Source organism: Tachysurus fulvidraco, chromosome 10 (assembly GCF_022655615.1).
Source record: "Tachysurus fulvidraco isolate hzauxx_2018 chromosome 10, HZAU_PFXX_2.0, whole genome shotgun sequence".
In the NCBI taxonomy this organism is placed as follows: domain Eukaryota; kingdom Metazoa; phylum Chordata; class Actinopteri; order Siluriformes; family Bagridae; genus Tachysurus; species Tachysurus fulvidraco.
In genome coordinates this window covers 4,898,042-4,919,466 of record NC_062527.1, presented here as the reverse complement: position 1 = coordinate 4,919,466, position 21,425 = coordinate 4,898,042, and the positions used below count along the sequence as shown (strand labels likewise).

Here is a 21,425-nt window from a genome sequence, read left to right as displayed (position 1 = left end):
AATACAGATAGATATTCAAATGGTAGTGGTGAACATGACGCTCAAATGGTGGTGAACATGACGCTCACACACACATGTTCCAATAAGAACCTTCCTATTAAACCCAACTGCTCTCCAGCCTTAGTAGGGACCATAAATGCAGCTTGGCTCAAAACATTACATCACTGTGTCTGTGGCCACGAAGATAGCAACTTGCTGCAAGAACCATGATTACTTCATGTCCACAGAACAGACACACATCATTACGTGGGTTTAATCAACATAACCCTCTTTTTCGATGTGACAAATGAAGATGTGGGCCATTTGTAGGCTCCTGAGTGGATGGGTGGGTGGATGGATGGATGGATGGATGGACGGACGGGCAGACAGACAGACAAACAGACAGACAGACAGATAGATAGATAGATAGATAGATAGATAGATAGATAGATAGATAGATAGATAGATAGATAGATAGATAGATAGATAGATTGATTGATTGATTGATTGATTGATTGATTGATTGATTGATAGATTGATTATTATGCTGTTATAATATGCTGTTATTTGTATTTTTCCCCCATCAGCCCTTTGTACTGTGTCATCCAGTGTGTTGTACAGGGCTCAGTAATACAGTTAATCACAAAACTCTTCTGGGACAGGCCATGCCCAGGTTGGTTTTAATCCATATATGAAAAGAGATATGAATAATGTGAGCACTAAAGTGATAGAGATAGATAAAGGCATTCTCTTACACTCCTTGTGTGTATAACCTTTCTTGGCCAGGCCAGGGTCAGTGCTGGCTGTGGATAAAGTAGCTTTATGAAGTGTGTGTGTGAAAGTCTCTCAGGAACAAAACCTGACCTTCTTGTGTGATTAGGAGTGAAAGGTCTGAAACCTGGACACAGTCTTCGTCCGTTGCTTCTTGTGACCTTGAAGGATTTTAGCAGCTTGCTGTCAGTTTTTTTCACTATCCTTTTTGACCACTGATAAATGCCTGTTCTAACACACCAACTAACACAGCAGTCCAGCTTCATTAATGCATTACTGTCTGTTAATCGAACTGAACTATTGATTTGAACTGATAACGAGGCCATTTTTCTAAGAACAGATTAGTTTAGAAACAAAACAGCTTCATTTTAATATTTAACCTCTAAAACTTCTGGGTAATGCTGCTACTCTGTAAGTGGTCATTTGCAAGATGTTATAATGTAATTCAGGGCTCTCAAGTTTTGAAGACAGGCAAGCGTGACATCTCCAACCCCCCCCCCCCTTAGTAAGGATCACTGACCACAATTTAACCAATTACAAAGTATTTGTTTAATTTCCATTTATTAATTTGTGTGTGTGTGTGTGTGTGTGTGTGTGTGTGTGTGTGTGTGTGTGTGTGTGTGTGTGTGTGTGTGTGTGTGTGTGTGTGTGTGTGATATAGAGAGAGAGAGAGAGAGAGAGAGAGAGAGAGAGAGAGAGAGAGAGAGAGAGAGAGAGAGAGAGAGATTATGACTGGTGTTGTTTATTGTAAGTGTTTGTTGCCTTTTTAGACTCTTTTATGATTTGTAATGTTGGTCATTTAAAACAGTTCGGCTCAAGCCCAGCCATTTTTAGTGAGGACAATGTGTCAAACTGACCATCAAAAATACCCTCTATAATGGATGTTTTTTTTTCATTGGTTGTTGCGTTAAATCTTACCCAGATAGTGCTATTTTCTGATTAGCTATTGTGTAGCCTCTTTTTTAATTACAGTAGCTGATAAGTGTCAGGCTCGACTAAGAACTCCAGGGGAGACGCGCTTGATTCCTGCCCGGTTCCATAGAGACAGCACTGCGGACTGTTTTTCTGTGTGAGAAATACGATGTGTGGCGGGAGAGCGTGACAAAAGACCCAAAAGTGTGACTGTCACTCTCAATGCGTGACACTTGACAGCCCTGGTAATTTTTCACCTTGGCACAGTTCACACATGATGTGGAAAAATACATGGACGCCTCCACAAAAGCATGTTCAGGTTGCTCTGTCAGAACATGTAAAGCTCATAAAACTCTACTTTAGATGCACTTTTACAGTTACAGGCATGACAGTGTACTGGATCTGCTTTACTGTTAGTGAATTTAAATGTTCCTGCAACACTTTGAGCTGAAGCAACAACAGTGCAGCAAAATTAGCTTAGCGATAGCACTAATGTTGATGATTAGCTTCTCCAAACTATACAATCAATATAGTCACTGATTTAGATTAGTTTTTACACTGACTTTAAACTGTTCCAAGAGAGGGCGGTTATGTTGATTTGACGTCACTCTGTAAACAGCAAAGGAAGTGGTAGTTAAGAAGACTTTTACTCTTGTGATTTTTACTGATTGTACAGAATGTGGAGCTGCAACTTCACCTCAAACACAACATAATATATCAGTGTGTGATTTGAGCATATTACTCAATATCTCAAGTGAAACTATCAGTGAATCAATTGTCTTAAACCATTTTCGGTCTCAACTAATTTGACATTTAACTTTACTGAACCCTTTTGTTTATCAGTACACTAGCACTGGAAATTGAATTATGGGACATTTTCAATCAGTATATGTACAAATAAATTATTTTTTTTTTTGGACACAAGTCTGATCTAAAATGTTTAGGACTCATGAGTTTTTCCTTCTGTGGATAAACTTACACAAAATTTTAGTGGTTTATGATAACGCCTTCAAATTTTAGCTGATTATGAGAACAGAAATGGGTTCATATTACCCACCATTTTGGTGTGTGACGTGATAAAGACATTCAATGCGGATTGGGAATTAAAGGTAACTGTTTAGTCATAATCATTTATTCAGTCACTTCCACTGTAAAAGTGGACCCATGGAGCAGAATGGAGAAAAGATGCTGGTATCCCAGAGCAAAAGGTAAAAGTATTTTGGTGATTTTTGTAGCTGCAGATGGTGAGACGAGTCTCCTCTGTACCAGGGGCCACAAACAGCAGCAGTTCAGCATGTCTCGACATGTCCCTTCAGCCTCATTTAGCCTGCTTGAGTGGGCCTCTACTTCCCAGCTATTTATAGAGTGAGTGCGGTCTGAAGAGAGACTGATGGCTATGATTTCCACTTCAGGGACATGAGCTGATAGTGTAAGAGTCTCCGACTTATCTTTAACAATCCGGCAATGCTCCAGCAAAGCTACAACTCTAAACCATATTCAGAGAGCCATGACATTAGGCAGTACACAGTTATTCATGATTTATCGGATCAGACTATTCGTTTTTTTTTTGTTGTTTGGAGCGCAGTTTGTTTTCAATTAAGGTGTTAATTATCTGTGAGGTTGTTTTGGCTGGCATATCGTGTATAGATTTAGTATTGAAGTTGGACAAGTATGATGAAACAGCTGCTGGTAATAGAATTGTCACTGCGGGCAATCTCAAAGCTTTGTTTGTGTCACTCTCTCTCTCTCTCTCTCTCTCTCTCTCTTTCTCTCTCTCTCTCTCTCTCTCTCTCTCTCTCTCTCTCTCACACACACACACACACACACACACACACACACACACACACACACACACACACACACACACACACACACACACACACACACACACACACATACCCTTTAGGCCATCAGTATCAGTGTCATTCATTATGCAAATTCACTCTCATGCTACGGTTCCAGGGACTAATTATGTGTTGAGCTCTTGTTTGTTCACATTTAATCTGCTTGTGGATTTCTGACACAAGTCCTAGATTTGAGAAGTTTAGACTTGTTTGTCTATGTTTGTGGAACTTAAAAACAGTAGAGATTTCAGTAAGGAATTCTGTCAATTCCACTGGTGACTCGACAAAATCATTTCAAGGCATAAAAGAAAAACCCTTACGACTGTTCTGGGTCTCTCTCTCTTTCTTTCTCTCTCTCTCTCTCTCTCTCTCTCTCTCTCTCTCTCTCTCTCTCTCTCTCTCACACACACACACACACACACACACACACACACACAAACACACACACACACACACACACACACACACACACACACACACACACACACACACACACACACACACACACACACACACACACACACACACTTTTTGGTCAATTTATTTGACCCTTTTTTAATATCTACACTGTTACAAAAAAAACCCTTAACCTTTAAAAGCATTATAAACGGTTATTTGGAAAAATAGCTAAGAATCAGTTATCCATTGCTAAAAAATTTTCTGAGTGTTCCATAAAATTAAAAAAAATAAGTAAATACAAAAAATATTCTATCTATAGCCACTAATCCCATTGTGTGGACACTACAACCTCAGTTTATATCCTATATGTTGTATAAAACAAACCTGGTTATGTTTTGATGGCTTTTAGATAATAAAACCTTCAATATACTATATATTGAACAATAATAAATGGAAGAAGACAGTCTGAATATTGTAAGATCAGATCAAGAAGTATACAGCAAAGGTCTGTAGAGCATGCCTCATGGGAGGGTTGTTGTTATTATGGTGAGTACTCAGTATACACCATTCACCATTGATATGTTGTGACAGGTTCCCCATAGGCCACTTAAATAAAATGTATTGTGAAATTATACTTAATTTAAAGGGGACAGGGGGGCACGGTGGCTTAGTGATTAGCACGTTCGCCTCACACCTCCAGGGTTGGGGGTTCAATTCCCGCCTCTGCCTTGTGTGTGTGGAGTTTGCATGTTTTCCCCGTGCCTCGGGGGTTTCCTCCGGGTACTCCGGTTTCCTCCCCGGTCCAAGGAGATGCATGGTAGGTTTATTGGCATCTCTGGAAATTTGTCCATAGTGTGTGAGTGATTGAGAGTGTGTGTGCCCTACGATGGGTTGGCACTCCTTCCAGGGTGTATCCTGCCTCGATGCCCGATGACCCCTGAGATAGACACAGGCTCCCTGTGACCCGAGGTAGTTCGGATAAGAGGTAGAAAATGAATGAATGAATGAATGAATGAAAGGGGATACCTTGGTGACCATAACATCTATATGTGTTTCTTGAGCACCCTATTAAAGAATTATTCCCTCTGTGTCTGCTGTTTTAATAATCTCCTTACTTCTGAAAAATGTTGGAACATGGCTACGGGTATTTGTGTTCATTTAGCTTCCAGAGCTAAATCAGACACTGCTGTTATTAGAGTGAGGAGGACAGGGATCTGTAGGACACTCAAATTCTTCCACTTTAACCTCCACACCATGTCTTGAAGGAGCTCTGTGCTTTGTGCACAGAGGCATTGTCATGCTGGTACAGTGTTTGAGTCTTTTAGTTACTGGTGAATGGAAATTGTTACAGTATACCTCTGTTTGCCTCAAGCAGTTTGGGGAAGAAGCACACGTATGTGCTTCTTCCCCAAACTGCTTGAGGCAAACAGAGGTATCATTCAGTCTGTGAAAGTTTGCTGAATGCTGCATAGTTTAATAGTTCATATTCAGCACAAAGGCAAGTAATTTGCTTTAAAGCAACAAATTTGCTGGCAAGTCACCAAGTTTTCTTCCATAATGAGTAAGTGCTTATTCATAACAAATGCATGTTTGAATGAATGAGTGTGTGTTTAGATTCTTGTGTCCCTGTGTGTCATGGGGTGTGAGTGGCTTTACTCAGTCTGCCGTCCTCGTCTCCCTCCCTCGTCCCATGACTCTCACACCTGCAAGGAGACATGAAACGGATCGTTCATTAGGCTCCCTGCTGACTGGGATCACACCTTGAGTGAAGTTGAGACCTGACAGATGATTAATTGACTGTTCACACGTCCAGGTAAAGCTTGCTCTCATGTATTTTGCCCCAGGAAGTAGTGCTGCTGTTAGCACGTCTCCTTTGGAGCCCCCACCACACACACACGCACACACCTTCCTGCCTGTTTACACATGCACTCAAACACCTTAAGGCAGTCTATAACAGCAGCAATATCCTCCCATAAACTTAGAATTACAAACTCAATCTGACTGATCAACTAGCAAATGAAACATCTGGTTGGAAATCAGTCAGTGATTTCATACAATGTTACACTAACTTCAAATATTTTACCAGTTTTCTTCCATTAAATAGAAGCTTCCTTGTGTAGTCAGTATTTTTGTTTAGTGTTTGGATTTCTTCTCCTCAGTTCTGGCTACGTTTGAAGCTAGTGTTTTCGAGTCTTTATCTGTTATTCTGTTCAGTTCCATGAAATTTGAAGTCAGGAGCCAAAGCAGAGAAAAACATGTTTTTAAAACCATTAAATATAAACTAGTACTAAAACATAGTAATGTCCTAAACCTGTTCCCCAGATTGTCATGAATCTGTCCGTCGTTCCCAGATTATATTGTTAAAAAGAAAAATGTCTAGGTCTGTGTTGACTACACATGTCTTCATGCTCTGGGCATGGGGAATAAAAAGCTGCTTACACATTCTGATGGCTTGACTCATCAGAGTCAGTGCCTCCTCCTCACTTTCCATCCGGATATGTTTTATTCATTCAGTTACAGAAGGAGGTAATAGAAAGAAGCATACGATACAACAAATTCAATATATTAACAAAGATATACATTAAATACTAACACTAGTGATCTCTGTAACGAGATGATCAATGTTTTCAATCTTATGGCCGATCAGTGTGTATATACATGGGTTGGACAAATTAATGTGAACACCGATGAAATATGTAACTATATATCTGTTTATTAGTAAGGTGTTGGACCACTATTGGCATTTAATACAGCTTCCAACCTTCTTCGAATAGATTTATACAACTTCTGACTATCTTCTTGAGGATTTTTTTACCATTCATCTAGCAGAATATCTTCTAGAATATCTTGCTGGCAGTTACACAACCATGTAGACTAATGAAGAGGCCAGCAGAATACTGAGATATGGCCATCCAAGTCTTTACAGATCCACCCCATGACTGACAGTTGGAACCGGACAGTCCCAGTTATATACATCCTTGGGGGGTTCTTCATACATAAACATGACCTGCCATTGTAAATAACATAAATGATGATTCATCAGACCGTATCACTCATTTCCATTCTTCAGCTGTCCAAGCTGGAGACTGTTGCTCTTGAAACCCCAAATATTTGGGCTGTAAACGTCTGACAAGTCACCCCTTTCAACAATGTCTTAAACTGCTGAGCACAAATTGCTTTATACAGGCATGCAAGCTTGACAATATATAGCAACGAAAAAGAAATAAATTCTAATCAAAGTAGCCGACACAAATAATATTATCCCCTAGAACAATGGATATACACATAATTTTGTAAAAACCCTTTAGATATAGATATAGATATATAGATACTGTCATTTTCAGTTTACTAACGTGTAACTCCAAAGACTTATATTTCTGTGAGGCTTTAAAAAAAAGGAATTATATATAACAAATAAACAAACACAAGGCCAGTCCAATCTGATTCCAGCCATATTGGTCAAAGAGCACAAACCAAGTGACCATTTAAAGCAAGAACGAGCACAGACTGGCTGATTACCTATCAAGCGTGCTACTCAAGCTGATTGGGCCTTGAGTAAAGTGTCTCTCGAGTGCTGATAGCTCTGATGAAGCATCAGTCCAACACATAGAAAACACACATAAGTCTAGCCTGAAGAGAGAATAGCAAGGTCATAAATTTCTCAATAGATGAGTGTTTCTTCCTGATTTTATTTCTACCCGATACAGCCATACAGATTTATTTTTCCCAGAGACGGATTAACTTGTGTGAAAAAACAACTGGGGATATTAATTGGAATAAAGCCAGTTCATAGTAGTATTTGTCTAAAGCTGGTAATGATGGCTTTGGACCACAGTTGCTATCATGGCCATCTAAATGCCATGAACAGTTTTAAACTCAGTGAACAGTTCAACAAAATAGACTTCATGTTAAAAAATTAGAATGAATTTGCTAATTACACAAATAAATGATTTAATCATATAATACAAAGTCATAGAAGAGTTATGATCACACTCTGAGTCCCTTCTGTGTCTGGTTCCTCTTCTGGTTCCTCGTCTCCGGGAAATTTGTCCCTCCCCTTTGCCTAAAAAAGTTTTTTTCCTGGATGATCACTTTCAGTTAAGGATGATTAATGGAAATAAAGCACAGTAGCATGAGTTGACCTAAGGAAGCTACACTTTGTCATGAAACTAGAAGTGAAAAGTGAGAAGTGACATTTAAAGTAACCCTTCACCCAGGATTTCCCCTTACTCAGTGGGTAATTCCTTACAGGTAATTCCTTACAGTTGCAGAAGTCAACTGTGTGTTTAAATGAAAAGCAGTAAAATGTCCTGGTGTGGAATGTTATCTCTACAGGGTCACCCTGTCTTTTTATATATATAACATCTGTACACGATTTGTACAACCTTTATGCCTCTCTTGTTCATTTTTTGAACATCTATAGCATTTATACTGTATGATATCTACCTGAAGTTAACTATCCTGATGTTCCCGATGTTAAAATCGATTGGTCGATTTTATAACAAAGAATAAAAGATAGAAAGAATCTGATCTTGTAACAAATGAAAAACACTGGAATTGGATTTGGAAAAGATGTCTATAGAGGTTCGATTGTATTTATATCGTATTACATGGGGCGTGTGTTAGCCTAGTGGTTAGTGTTTGGCTACCAATCAGAAGGTTGTGAGTTAAATCCCAGGTCCACCAAGCTGCCACTGTTGATCCCCTGAGCAAGGCCCTTAACCCTCAGTTACTCAGTTGTATAAAAATGAGATAATGTCAGTCGCTCTGGATAAGGGTGTCTGCCAAATGTTGAAAATGTAAATGTAGTGTAAATGATTTTTGTGTGAAAGCTGTCTGTTCTTTAAAAAAAAAAGAACATTTTAAAGCTCTATACTCGAAGGTTCAGTATCAGTATTGGTAAGGTAGAAGAAAAAGTGCCCTCACACCATCTGTACTGTATGCATTTACAGTGTTTTTATAGATTCTCTTAAATAATAACTCTGGAATGAGCCAGAGGCTTTAAATGAGACCGTGTACTGTATAGAGATGAATAAAAACATGGTAGAATGCATATAAACCTTAAAGTTATATAAGTTAAGACAAAGTATCCTGTTCAATCCTGTGGCAAAAATGACAGCTATTTTTATTGTTGTAAAGGGACAGCTGTGGCTTTAGGGACAGATAATTGGGGATGTGGTAGCCTAGTGGTTAAGGAGTTGGATGACTGACCGGAAGGTCATGAGTTCGAATCCCAGGTCCACCTTTGCTGGGCCCCTGAACAAGGCCCTTAACCCTCAATTGCTGTTGTATAAATGTAAATAAATTGTAAGTCAATTTTCATGCTCATTGTCTAGGTTACTGATCAGAAGGTCAAGGATTTAAGTCCTGGCGCCACTTTTGGGCCCCTGAGTGAGGCCCTTAACACCCTATACATCTTTAACACAGTTCTGACCCTGCACCCTGTCTCTATCTTCCTGAGTAGGAGAATGTAATACTTTCTAATACATGAAACAAGTAAAATCCATCTTCTTTCCTAGTCGTTCAGCCTTTTCTAACATAGCCTGTGTTTTCCTACGTGTGTGACGCAAACACTCCCCTCCTCCGCGCCTGCGTCACGGCGTCGCTAGTCTTTGATTGGCCCGGTCCTGTTGCTGTGTTGTTGTTGTGGGCGGGGCTCTGTCGCCGTATATAAACCCAAGTGACCCCCTCTTCGTTCTTCTTCAGTACTTCAGAGAGCTCCGTGGACTTGGACGTGTCGCTTGGTGACCTAGCTCGGTTTCGGAGTAAAAACAACAACAAACAACAACAAAATTATTTTCCTGGAAAAATACATGCCCAGCGTAGGCCATAAAAGAAAAAAACAATCAGCTCGAAAAACGGATCGACCGACGAATTGACCTCGTAGCGCGCGCGAGACGCCGTGTGGTGTTCGATTCCCCGATGCATCCTCTCTGCGCACGAGGAACCATGAAGCCCGAGATAACCGCAGCCGTCGGATTCCTGTCCAGATTCCTGCGCGTGAAGGGACACGTAAACGACCGACAACTTCAGACGTTCAGCCAGATACTCCAGGACATGATGGCAGGTGAGAAGCTAAGAACGCGACGACGACTAACGATGTTTTTTTAAATCCTGCTAAAAGGCGATAAAAATAGAAAAAAACTGGCGTGCGCGCGCGCGCCTGCCTTCCTCGCTGTGTTTTGTTTGCACGAGACGTACGTGTCTTTGTGTTCCAGTGAAGCCACATAGACGGAAACGAGCCCGTATAAACACACCGAAACGACCCAAAACTCGGCGTATAACGTGTCTCTTTCGGTAGTTTACAACCCGTATTGAGTTTCTGTAAGGTTAAGAGGGTGTTAAAGAGGTGGTAGATGTTCTGTTAGCTCTGTTTTGTTTGTTATGGTGAAAAAAACAAACAAACAACAACAACATCTGAGAACTGACTGAAAAGTCAGAGGATTACGTAATGCTTTAGGAAGCTACGGTGTGCATGTATAGACTATATATACTATATAGATCTATATGCTGTTGTTTTACTGAATAAAACACCTTTATGAGGAAAAACATCCCATTATGATGCACACGACTACTCTGTTCTTCTTCTCCTTATTTTGTTTTATCTCGTCATTCAGGACAGAAATATATAATCTGATATAGTTTTTGTAAAAGACAAACAAACCTAATTGTTTTTGTTTGGTTGAAATGGATCATTTTTTTTACATTCGTTTCCACGTGTCTTTTCTTGTCCAGTCTGGATAAAACGGGGCTGTTCTATTTAGTTTAGTAGTAATTGTAAATGTAGCTAGAAATGTTTTAGATTGTAGTTTTCTCCATATCGTTGAGCTCGTACAGCTGCGGTGGTGTTTGTAAACATCTGTTCTTGTCGTTCAGAGACAAAATGGCCGCAGCTGGGGGAGGAGACGGGCTCGGAGTCTCCAGCTTCACTTCAGGAGTTTTCTGAGCTCTTGCTTTTTCTCGGTTTTTAGTGTTTTATCAGAGTTTTTTTATAAAGAAATTCTCGATTTAAATACGGGTGTAATGACTTCAGCCTTTTTAAACATTACTGTTTTTGTGTCAGCAGTTTCCTCAGATCTCAGGAGCTAGTCGTCCAACGCCTGGTTATTCATTCTAATAAAAGTGAACTGTGACTTATTAAAATGCCTGACTACATTTGTTACGCTATGCCGTGGCTAGATTTGTTACAAAAAATGTGCCAGGACTTTTTATATAACTTGCTTTATTTGTCCGTAGAAGTCCATAAGGCGCTTTTTGTTTGGAGTTTTTTTTTAATAAATAAAATGGATGGCATTTTCCTGATGGCACACATCAGGCGTTATCTGGTGCGGGTCTGCAGGTAGCCTTTGTGGCCTGGCCTATTTTAGGCGTCTCTAAAATGCTGTAATCTTCTGTTCTCTTCCTGAAACCTGATACTGCTTCAGATAGAGAGGTGGAGAGGGCGAGCGTCCTGGTCTGTCCTGATGATAAACTAAGCTTTTGGTGGATGTTGAGAACGAACATACCGTGCCACGTAGTGACACAATCCGCAAACCGATTTGCAAACCTCCTCCCAATGTATAGCGTTCGCATGTTTACACTCGACGCACAAAACAAGCCCAGCCGCTGTTTGGAGAGCAGCTGGTCGAGCTGAGACGGCGTCTCTTTAAGAGCAGAGCTCCTCCCCTACAGCTGCTCTGCCAGGGCTTGAACCTTTTGCTCTTGTTGTTCAGCTCCATCAATCGAGGACTTTGTGACGCACGGGCAAAGGGGGGATTGTGCAATCAAAAGGCTGCGTCACGTAGCCCTTGTGAGACGCTTTATGGCTGTTTATCAGTTGTCTAGCAATACTTTTCCCACCATAAATACAAATCTCCCATAACTTTGGTTTTTTATGGTACTGTAGAAACAATTTTGGACACAAGCTGTAAACACATTTGCAACAAGTATGTGTGGAAGAAAAATAATAATCTTTCATTTAGGTAACAGACGCCAGGCAAAATGGAAAATGATGCTTTGAACGTGTAAAAATGATAAACAATTTTGTTTAAGTTTGATGCTACTTGAATTTATAATTCCAATAAAATTTCAGACCCAACAAGAATCTCTTAAACGTGGGTTACAAAAACATGCGTACAGATTATAAGGAAGCAACTGCTTGAATTTAGTTTGTAATTATGTTTAAAGAAAAAAGATTCAGAATTTTGTATCATGGCATAATTTTATCACATTATCATTATTGTACTTTGCATGAATGTGTTGCTATTATGCAGATTATTTTTTATAATCTTTAAGTTGTATACTTGTTGATACCGTCTACATTTTATACTTTTTTATTCATGTTTTTCTTTGTTGGCCACTGGTTTTGTTTGTTTCATAATTTAGTGTAATAGTTTCATAATTCAGTGTAATTCAGTACAGATCTATTTACAGTATATTTCACTACAAAATGTAAGTTTTTGTCGTTTATTAATTATCGTTGCTTGTTTACTCCCAACAGAGCAATACAAGCACCACTGGTTTCCTGATCGGCCATGTAAGGGCTCGGGCTACCGCTGCATTCGCATTAACCACAAGATGGACCCGCTGGTGGGCCAGGCAGGTCAGCGCATCGGCCTCAGCACACAGCAGCTCTACCTTCTGCTTCCCAGCGAGCTCACTCTTTGGGTCGACCCGTTTGAGGTGTCCTACCGCATCGGTGAAGACGGCTCCATTTGCGTTCTTTACGAATCCCAGCCCATCCCCAGCGCTAACGTGAACGCCAGCTCTTCCACTGGAACCAGCAGCTCCGTGTCGTCCATGCTGGAAAGTCACATCAGCTGCAAGGAAGAGCTGCTGGTGCTCGGTCGAACCAGCCCGGCTAAGCCCTACATGATGACCGTGTCCAGCTAAAGGAGCCATGGCCTTCTTTTTTTTTTTCCTTTCCTTTTTAAATAATGCAAAAAAAGAGAGGAAAAAAAATCATGAATGAGGAGAGAAAAAAAAAAAGCAAAGGATGTAACCTAATGTTCAGGTGATAGAAACCGTGTAGGTGTAATTTCAGTCGTTTTTGGTTGTCTGTTCTTTTTTTTTTTTTTGTCTAATCAACCAGAGGCTTAGACCCTGGGGCAGCTATGAAGATACGAGATATTGCCCCTCTTCCTGGAATAGACTGGTTTTTGTGACTGGACTTGGGGCTTTTTCTCGTGTCTATCAATGGTGACTTTGCACTTTTGCTCTATTTGTTAGTTTACCACACACCACCACCACAATCCGCATCACCAACACTGAAACATGGTAATAAACCAAAAATGGTTGCTCTGAAGCCCATGTACCAGCTGCTGCACTGGTGCTGAGGGGCTGCCTCCAAATCTTTTATTTTATTATATTTTTTGCCCTTTTATTTTAAATTCCCCTCCCCCCACAGTGCTCCATGAAGAACTGTTTTCATGTCCATCTCGGCCTTTGGGAAATCCTAGTTTCTTTTTCCCTTTCTTCAATTCACTGAAAATGCCACCGCTTTTCACTCTGCTGTGATGGAAATGTGACGGAAATGTGGTCCTATGTATAGCTTCTTCCCAAGCTTACATGCTCCATTTTTTTTCCTGAAGCAGTGTCCCTTAGAGACAAATTTCATTGTGTGGCACCAAAAGAATGCGTAACGTAGTCGTCTCAGTCTCATAGACAAGACGTTTAAGGCACTTTTTTGACAGTGTGATGGCAGAAAATCTGACATTTCTATGAAGTGAATTTGCTTTATCACATTTCATCTTAGACTGAGGCTCAGAATCAAAAAGTTGGGGGGGGGACAACACAACCTGGTAAATATCATTTTAAAGATAATTTGGACATGACGGTCCCTTTGGAAATCTGCAAAAGGTTGTTTTAACGTTCCAGTGTATTTCAAACCAAGACCAAGTGGCATGAGCTTAAGTGTAGCTGTGACCATTCTGAACAGGGAGAGTGTTAATGAGCCTGCAGTGGTTGTCTGGATGTGGTGTGTGTGTGTGTGTGTGTGTGTGTTTAAGCATAAGATAACATCATCACATCACATGTTCGTTTTAATGCCTAAACCACCCCGAACCGGATCGGCTAGTCTATTCTTGTGCCTTTCCGAAGCGGGAGCAGGTTTTTCTCCACCATTTCCTCGTACCGCACCGGGCTCAGCATGTAGGCGTCTCTGCCAAGGACTACTGGGCCTGCTGTCACACAAAGAGCTGGATCCCACTTATCATATATCTCCCTCCTCAGGCTGGGTGGATGTGGCAGGATGGGTCGAGGCAGGCGGGGGTTCTCGCGCGCGCACACACACCAGACCAGGGCAGCTAAAAACCCTTCCCCCTGATCTACCCCCACCCACTCTCTCCACATACTCACTGAATAGCCTGAATGCACACTGCACTCCAGACCCACTGAGCCTTAGTGTGCAAGAGTGAAGCTGGCTTTGGCTAACGGTGCTGCTGATGGACTCATGTTGAACCTGTTTACAAGAGATCAGTGTATGGAAGGTGTGTGTGTGTGTGTGTGTTGATGTACCATTCTCTCGCTCTCCCTGCACTCAGGCAGTAGCACACAGTCTTCAGCGTTAATTATTTTTAACCCCCAGGTTAGTCAAAGCGTGACCATAAACGAGCATTTCACCGCACTTTACACTTCAAGCTAAAATGTTTTTAGGACCTGCAATTTTAGAACAGCTCGCCCTCCTTTGCCTAAACACAGAACCCCACGCTGAGCCTTCGAGTTCAGCGGGCTTCAGCGACTTTCAAGATCTCACGGAAATAATAAAAGAGCACATAAAATGCACTATGTTAAACAGTGAAGTCACGTGACACTGAGATGTGAAAAGTCTCTAAAGGAATGTATTGCCAAACTCAGGCCTCAGACATTCAGTGAAACGTGTCGAGATGTGCAACATGGAAGGGCCTTTCTTTCAGTGGTGTCATTTTATTTTTATCATTCTTTATTTTTTTTGTCACTTTTCAAGTCAAATTATTGTCACTTTCACACATGGGCTGCTTTGCATATTTGTAACATGTATTGTAGTCGTAAGGTGTCATAGAATACAGACCTACCATTACACAATGGGAAGTGCCAATAATTCCTATTTTGAGGTGTTTCAATATGTTCCTTTTTGTATTTCATATTTTAACACAGATCGCTCTTTCATAAACGAAGCCATTCGTGTCAGGAGTGTTGGTGAGGACCAAAGTTGTTTTGGTACGTAAATGTTTCCATGCTCTGTGCCAATAGATTTATCCTTTGTTGTTTTTTTCCCCTTCCCCTTCATGGTGTGTTTTTTTTCTTTCTTTTTTTCTTTCTTTAACTTATAAAACAACAAAAAAAAAAACCCTGAGCTACCCAAGATGATCTGAAAAGCAGTCTACATTGTAATCAGTGTATCTTTTTATCATGTTTTTATTTCTTCATTTCTTTTCTTTTTCTTGGGTATGTTTTAATGAACTGCTGTAAATTTGTACAGTTCATGTAAATTGATTGTGAGGAAGTTGTATAGATTTCTATATTTTGAAAAGAAAAGGGTTTTTTCTCCCGTCTGTAATAAAAAGATTTCCTATCTTGGCATCGGTTTTCAGAAAAGCCTCCTTTTTATTCTTCTCGCCTCCCTTCGTCCATTGTGCTGGTTCCTTCGGTCTCGGAATCGGACGGCCGTTTGCTCGGGTTAAACGGGAAACGGGCCATTCTTCTAGCAGGAAATGGCAGACGGTAGATACGAAAACCACCAGGGGAAGACTGGATTGGCCAGAGCAGCTTTGCAGCTGTTGTCCTGCCAAAAAGTGGAACGGGCGTTAAAGCACACATACAGAGATAACATGCCGTTCAGCCACCTGGCCCTCAATATAATACCTCATTATTACAGTTCTTTAATATCGTCGTCTCTTTATATACACATACACGCGCACTCTGTATGGAGAAGCCAGTTATTGGCTCAGAGAGAAGCTGAAAACCATAAAGCTTCTACACAACAGTATTCTCTACACACTACATATAACAGCAGCTGGTTTTAAAAAACACAACGCAGGCTTTTAGGTTGTAATTTTTAATCTGTGCCTCTGCAGAGGAAAGCAGCAGTGTTTTTCTCTGTGCGTGTCGGCCGTGTCGTGTCGTGGCATTGCAAAACGCTGACTCCTGTGAACAGTGTGTGGCTTCTGTTAACAGAGCTCTGTTTTTATCCCTACGACTTCCTGAAGACGCTTGGCAGCCGCACGGTTCACTCGAATGAGAGGAAGAAAGAACAAAACTGGGCTTAAAGGAAGCAAGAAGGTGTCGATCGATTATCTGCGTGTCCGTGCAGGTTTAAAGACGATTGTTCCGAAGGTCGTGAGTTTAAATCTCGGTGCTGCAGCGGCTGAGCAAAACTCTCATGTGCTTGTTTATGCTGTAGAACAGAGATCAATGTAAAAGGAAGCAGTAGTGAAATAGCTCCTGTGGGTTACTAAAGTCTTGTTAAACAGAATCCTGGGTTATTTGATATTTCACACTGGTCACACTTAACCCGGGATAAACAATGAATCCTGGATCTTCATAATCAGATGTTTCACACTGTACATTCCAAACCCTGTATTCATTAAACTCAATCTGATTTGCATATCAATGACCCATGATCAGATTAAATAACTGCATATCTCACGCTCAGCGAGGGAAAACGTCTTCTTAGATGCATGAAGACAAGAAAGACAAAAACACAGAGGAGCAAATTATTTGACATTGTTTACGTGCACATCATCCATCTAAATCACGTAGGTTTCAGTGGCTGTATAAAAGAGGTGATATGAACCTGAAGTGCTGCTCCATTTCTGATTAGGTTTATGTTGCTAATCGTCGAGTCATAACATGGTTTCACACTTCTTAACCTAATCGTAAACCTTCATAACCCTGGGTTAAAACCAGTGCTGATCCTGTAGTAGCTCAGTGGTTAAGGTGCTGGACTGCTGATCAGACGATCATGAGTTTGAATCCCAGGTCCACCAAGCTTGCCACTGCTGGGCTCCTGAGCAAGGCCCTTAACCCTAAATTGTTTAGCTGTATAAATAAGATGTAAATAAATGTAAGTCAGTCTGTATTAGGGCGTCTGCCAAATGGCATACATGTAAAGATTTTGCCTCTTGAACTGCTGTTGTGTCGGTCAGTTTGTGCTCAGATCTTCATCAGTGAAGTCTTCAGCAGAAAGGAATTAGTGTTTGAAATGAACTCAGTAATGACGCTGAGCTGTTAGTTCTTTTGGAGTTCCTGCTTGCACAATTCCACTCCACTATAAACTAGAAAGGCTAGAAAGGACATTATATACATTTACATTATTTACTGTCCATAAGGATGAGTTCACTTCTGTGTCTGGTTCCTCTCAAGGTTTCCTCCTCATATCATCTCAGGGAGTTTTTTCTCACCACCATCGCCTCAGACCTTATCATTAGGGACAGATGGTGGACATAAATAGTCATTTAATTTTAAACTTTACAATTTTATTCTCTGTTTCTGTGTTTTTGTAAAGCTTCTTTGAGCCAATATGAATTGAATCGAGTCGAATTCTATGGTACGAGTGTGACACGCTCCTCTACCCGGGATTAAGCACAGTGCAAAAACTCTGTAGGTGGTTTAAATATTACATGTGTAATCCAACACACAGCTTCAGACCGAAACAGCAGTAAATAACTAATATGATGAAACTGCTCAGTAACACAATTCAGTTGTTTTATTGTTGCTCTGAAATGAACCATGCAAACATGTGCAGAAAAAAAGCCACACCAGGTTTCTCTGGCGTGTTTGTTGTCCTCGAGCAGGTCTCACACGTGGGTCGTGCATGTGCACTTTGACTGCAAGAATGCAGAGATGAGAGGCGAGAACCTCACCTACCTTCTGCTCCAGGGCAGAATGCAGTCACACCAGCTGTTTCTCATCTGTAACGCCATCGAGGGTGCGTGAAAGTCATATTCTTTTTAAAAGGTTTACGTCAGAGCTTTAAAGGAGAAGGAGTGTAATTAAAAGACGTAAACTACAGAGCGGGGGAATTCTAATCAAATAAGGAGCAACTCGGAGCATCGACTACCAATGGGAGTGAACACAGTAGAGCGCATGAGCCATGACAAAGGGCATCATATGTAATATGATGCAGATAAACACTGCTGGATTTTATTCACAAACACCAAATCCCCCTCAGAATGGTTCATATTTGCTGCAAGAAAACTGATCTCCATATGACATATGGCAACCAGTGGTCACGACACTCATTTTACGAATGGTTTAATTGCACAATCCGGAGTGTGTTATTCCTTCTTTTATGTGTCCTATGTGTCCTATAAGAGCAGGAGCCGATTTTTAGTTTCAGGATTGTGTGATATTTACTTCGGTTACAGAAAACAGGAAAAACATGAAGTTGGCAATTGTGGTACTTTTTTTGGGATTCTTTTGAAGAACTAGGGTTAGGGACCTGCGTCGAAACTGAGGGTAAAAAATAAAAACACCGGAGGCTTCTTGTGGTACTTCAGAAAAAATTCCACTCATAACGACAACAGCAGAAATCTTTTACACTGCTTCTCTCTTTACCCTGGGTTGGATTGACATGTGAGGCAGCTGATCTCAGCTTTACATGGATAAAGAGATTTAGTGAGTCAAACATACCTCTGAGTTCTCTACCTCTCACGTCTCTAGAGCTGTGTAACACAGGTACAGTTTAGAATGGCTCAAAAAAACAGAAAAAAAAAACAACGAACTAAACACGTGGTGAATTTAAAGCCCACTGCTTGTAAACAAGAAGAGTCACACATCAGTGTTTCTGAGAACTGAGAGAAGTCAGCGCTACAGCTGTTTCCTGTTTTCTGATGAAGAGAACACCGCAAACTGAGAAACGCACATACACACACACGCACACACACACACACACACACACACACACACACACACCTAAAGAGAAAGAGAGATTAGTGCTGTCTTCCTGTCCTTCTTAAAATCTATTAAAGTCTCTCTCTCTCTCTCTCTCTCTCTCTCTCTCTCTCTCTCTCTCTCTCTCTCTCTCACACACACACACACACACACACACACAATCACATCCTTCATATCAGTGATCGTAAAAACCATCCTACTCAAATCTACACCCTTCTAATAACACACACCTGTGAGTCACACCACCACACATACTCCTACCTGCTAATTTGTTTTTCTGTGATATTTTAGCAGCATCTCTTTGTGTAAGACACACACACACACACACACACACACACACACACACACACACACACACACACACACACACACACACACACACAAATAAAGCTAGACTCAGTTTTGCAGAACAAGAACAGCAGTCAATATTTACACACTGTTCATTGTGCTGTAGCTTGAGCCCACAGAGTAAAGCAGGCTCTCGTCAATCCTGCTGTAAACCACACAACAAAGTGTTTGACGTGACTCAGTCAACATGCTCTTTATCTGCACCTTTACTGTATTTCTTTACACAGTAACGACCTCTGATAGTGTTACAACTCGACTAGAAGACCAGCAGCCGGTGAAGAGAAGAAAAAAGCATCAGTGATCTGACAGCTCGGCAAAAAAACCCCCCAAAAAACGGATAAATGTTTCCTATTCGATGATTCTAAGCCCATTAAACCTACTGTATTTCTAGCTGTTTTTTTCTTTTATCGTTCTAATTTTAAGCCTTACTTTATAGAAATAAACAAAATATAGCAAAATTTGACAATAGAATTAGAAAATCTTAAGGAATCTTAAGATAAATTTGAATAAATTAAATAAATTTCAAGACATTAGATAAAGCAAACGGCAAATTAAGGACTCAAGTCACTTCCCTGCTTCAGTCCAACAGCAAAAATTAAATGAAACATGTTTTTGAAATCACACTGTGGACACTCCCAAAGTAAATATGATCAATTATGTCAGAAAGTTAGTGTTTATATCACAAGGCAGTGCACCGGATTTCATCTGAGACCAAACACAGCCCATATATAAGAGGCTGTAGTGGCTCTTGAGCTGACCGGCTGGTAAACAGGTACACAGTCACTCGATCCTTTTAGGGAAAACAGATCTAGTAGCTGCCACTCCTGCTTATCTCTTTGCCTGTCCTACCACTGAGGACACATGTAATGACTTGCTATGAGAGCTGTACTCATGTTCAGCACGTATGAATAGAAGACAGATTTGGCTGACTGTGTGTTGTGATGATGTCACACGACACGTCTCGAGCCGAATAAAATCGGCTTCTAATCTGATTCTAATCCAGAATTTAGCTTGATTGACAGTTTGCTTGATTTTCTGTTTATTTCTCTGATCACAAAATTGTGAAATCCTGGAGGGACTGAATATGAAAACAGAAGTGGGGATGCCACTTTGGCCACAAGCAAAACTGTGTGGTGTGTTTTATGGATTCTGTATAGTGTGAGCAGTAGAGGTTAGACATGCGTGCAGTGAGGACAGTCATGCAGAACAGTGACACCACAACTTACCTTAGGAAGGCACTAAGGGTAATAACTAATGCCACTGATATTTAAAAAAAAAGTTTCATCCCAAGTATTCCCTGTGTGTATAGTGGGTATGGTGTGTATAGTATGTATGGTGTGAATAGAGTGTATAGAGTGTATGGTATGTATGGTGTGTATAGTGTGTATAGTGTGTATAGAGTGTATGGTGTGCAGTGTATGTATAGTGTGTATAGAGTGTATGGTGTGCAGTGTATGTATAGTGTGTATAGAGTGTATGGTGTGTATAGTGTGTATAGTGTGTTTGTTGTGTATAGTGTGTATAGAGTGTATGGTGTGCAGTGTATGTATAGTGTGTATAGAGTGTATGGTGTGTATAGTGTGTATGGTGTGTATGGGGTGTATAGTGTGTGAGGTGTGTATAGTGTGTATAGTGTGTGAGGTGTGTATAGTGTGTATAGTGTGTGAGGTGTGTATAGTGTGTATAGTGTGTATAGAGTGTATGGTGTGCAGTGTATGTATAGTGTGTATAGAGTGTATGGTGTGCAGTGTATGTATAGTGTGTATAGAGTGTATGGTGTGTATAGTGTGTATGGTGTGTATGGGGTGTATAGTGTGTATAGAGTGTATGGTGTGTATAGAGTGTATGGTGTGTATAGTGTGTATGGTGTGTATGGGGTGTATAGTGTGTATAGAGTGTATGGTGTGTATAGAGTGTATGGTGTTTACGGTGTTTTTGGTGTGTATAGTGTGTGTAGAGTGTATGGTGTGTATAGTGTGTATAGAGTGTATAGTGTTTATGGTGTGCAGTGTTGTATAAAGTACTAGAAAGCAATACTTGAGTAAGACCATACGCAGACTCTATACACACCATACACACTATACACTCTATACACACTATACACACCAAACACACTATAAACACCATACACACTATACACACCAAGCACACTATAAACACCATACACACCAAACACACCAAACACACCATACACACTAAACACACCAAACACACCATACACACCATACACACTATACACACCATACACTCTATACACACCATACACCCCATACACACCATACACTCTATACTATAGAGTGTATGGGGTGTATGGTGTGTTTG

At 40.6% G+C, this 21,425-nt stretch overlaps 1 protein-coding gene across 2 annotated transcripts; it reads left to right on the top strand.

Annotated features, from left to right (window-relative positions):
- Positions 1-9,591: 9,591 nt before the first annotated feature.
- Positions 9,592-15,443, top strand: btg1 (B-cell translocation gene 1, anti-proliferative). Of its 2 annotated transcripts, none has more exons than XM_047819407.1 (3): positions 9,592-9,972; positions 12,385-12,897; positions 15,018-15,443. In XM_047819407.1, the coding sequence occupies exons 1-2, from the start codon at positions 9,828-9,830 to the stop codon at positions 12,774-12,776; spliced, it is 537 nt and encodes a 178-aa protein (XP_047675363.1). In that variant the 5' UTR covers positions 9,592-9,827; the 3' UTR covers positions 12,777-12,897; positions 15,018-15,443. The 2 variants fall into 2 exon arrangements, with proteins under 2 accessions (XP_047675363.1, XP_047675364.1); XM_047819408.1 differs by having other exon boundaries at positions 12,385-12,909.
- The last annotated feature ends 5,982 nt before the right edge of the window (positions 15,444-21,425 follow it).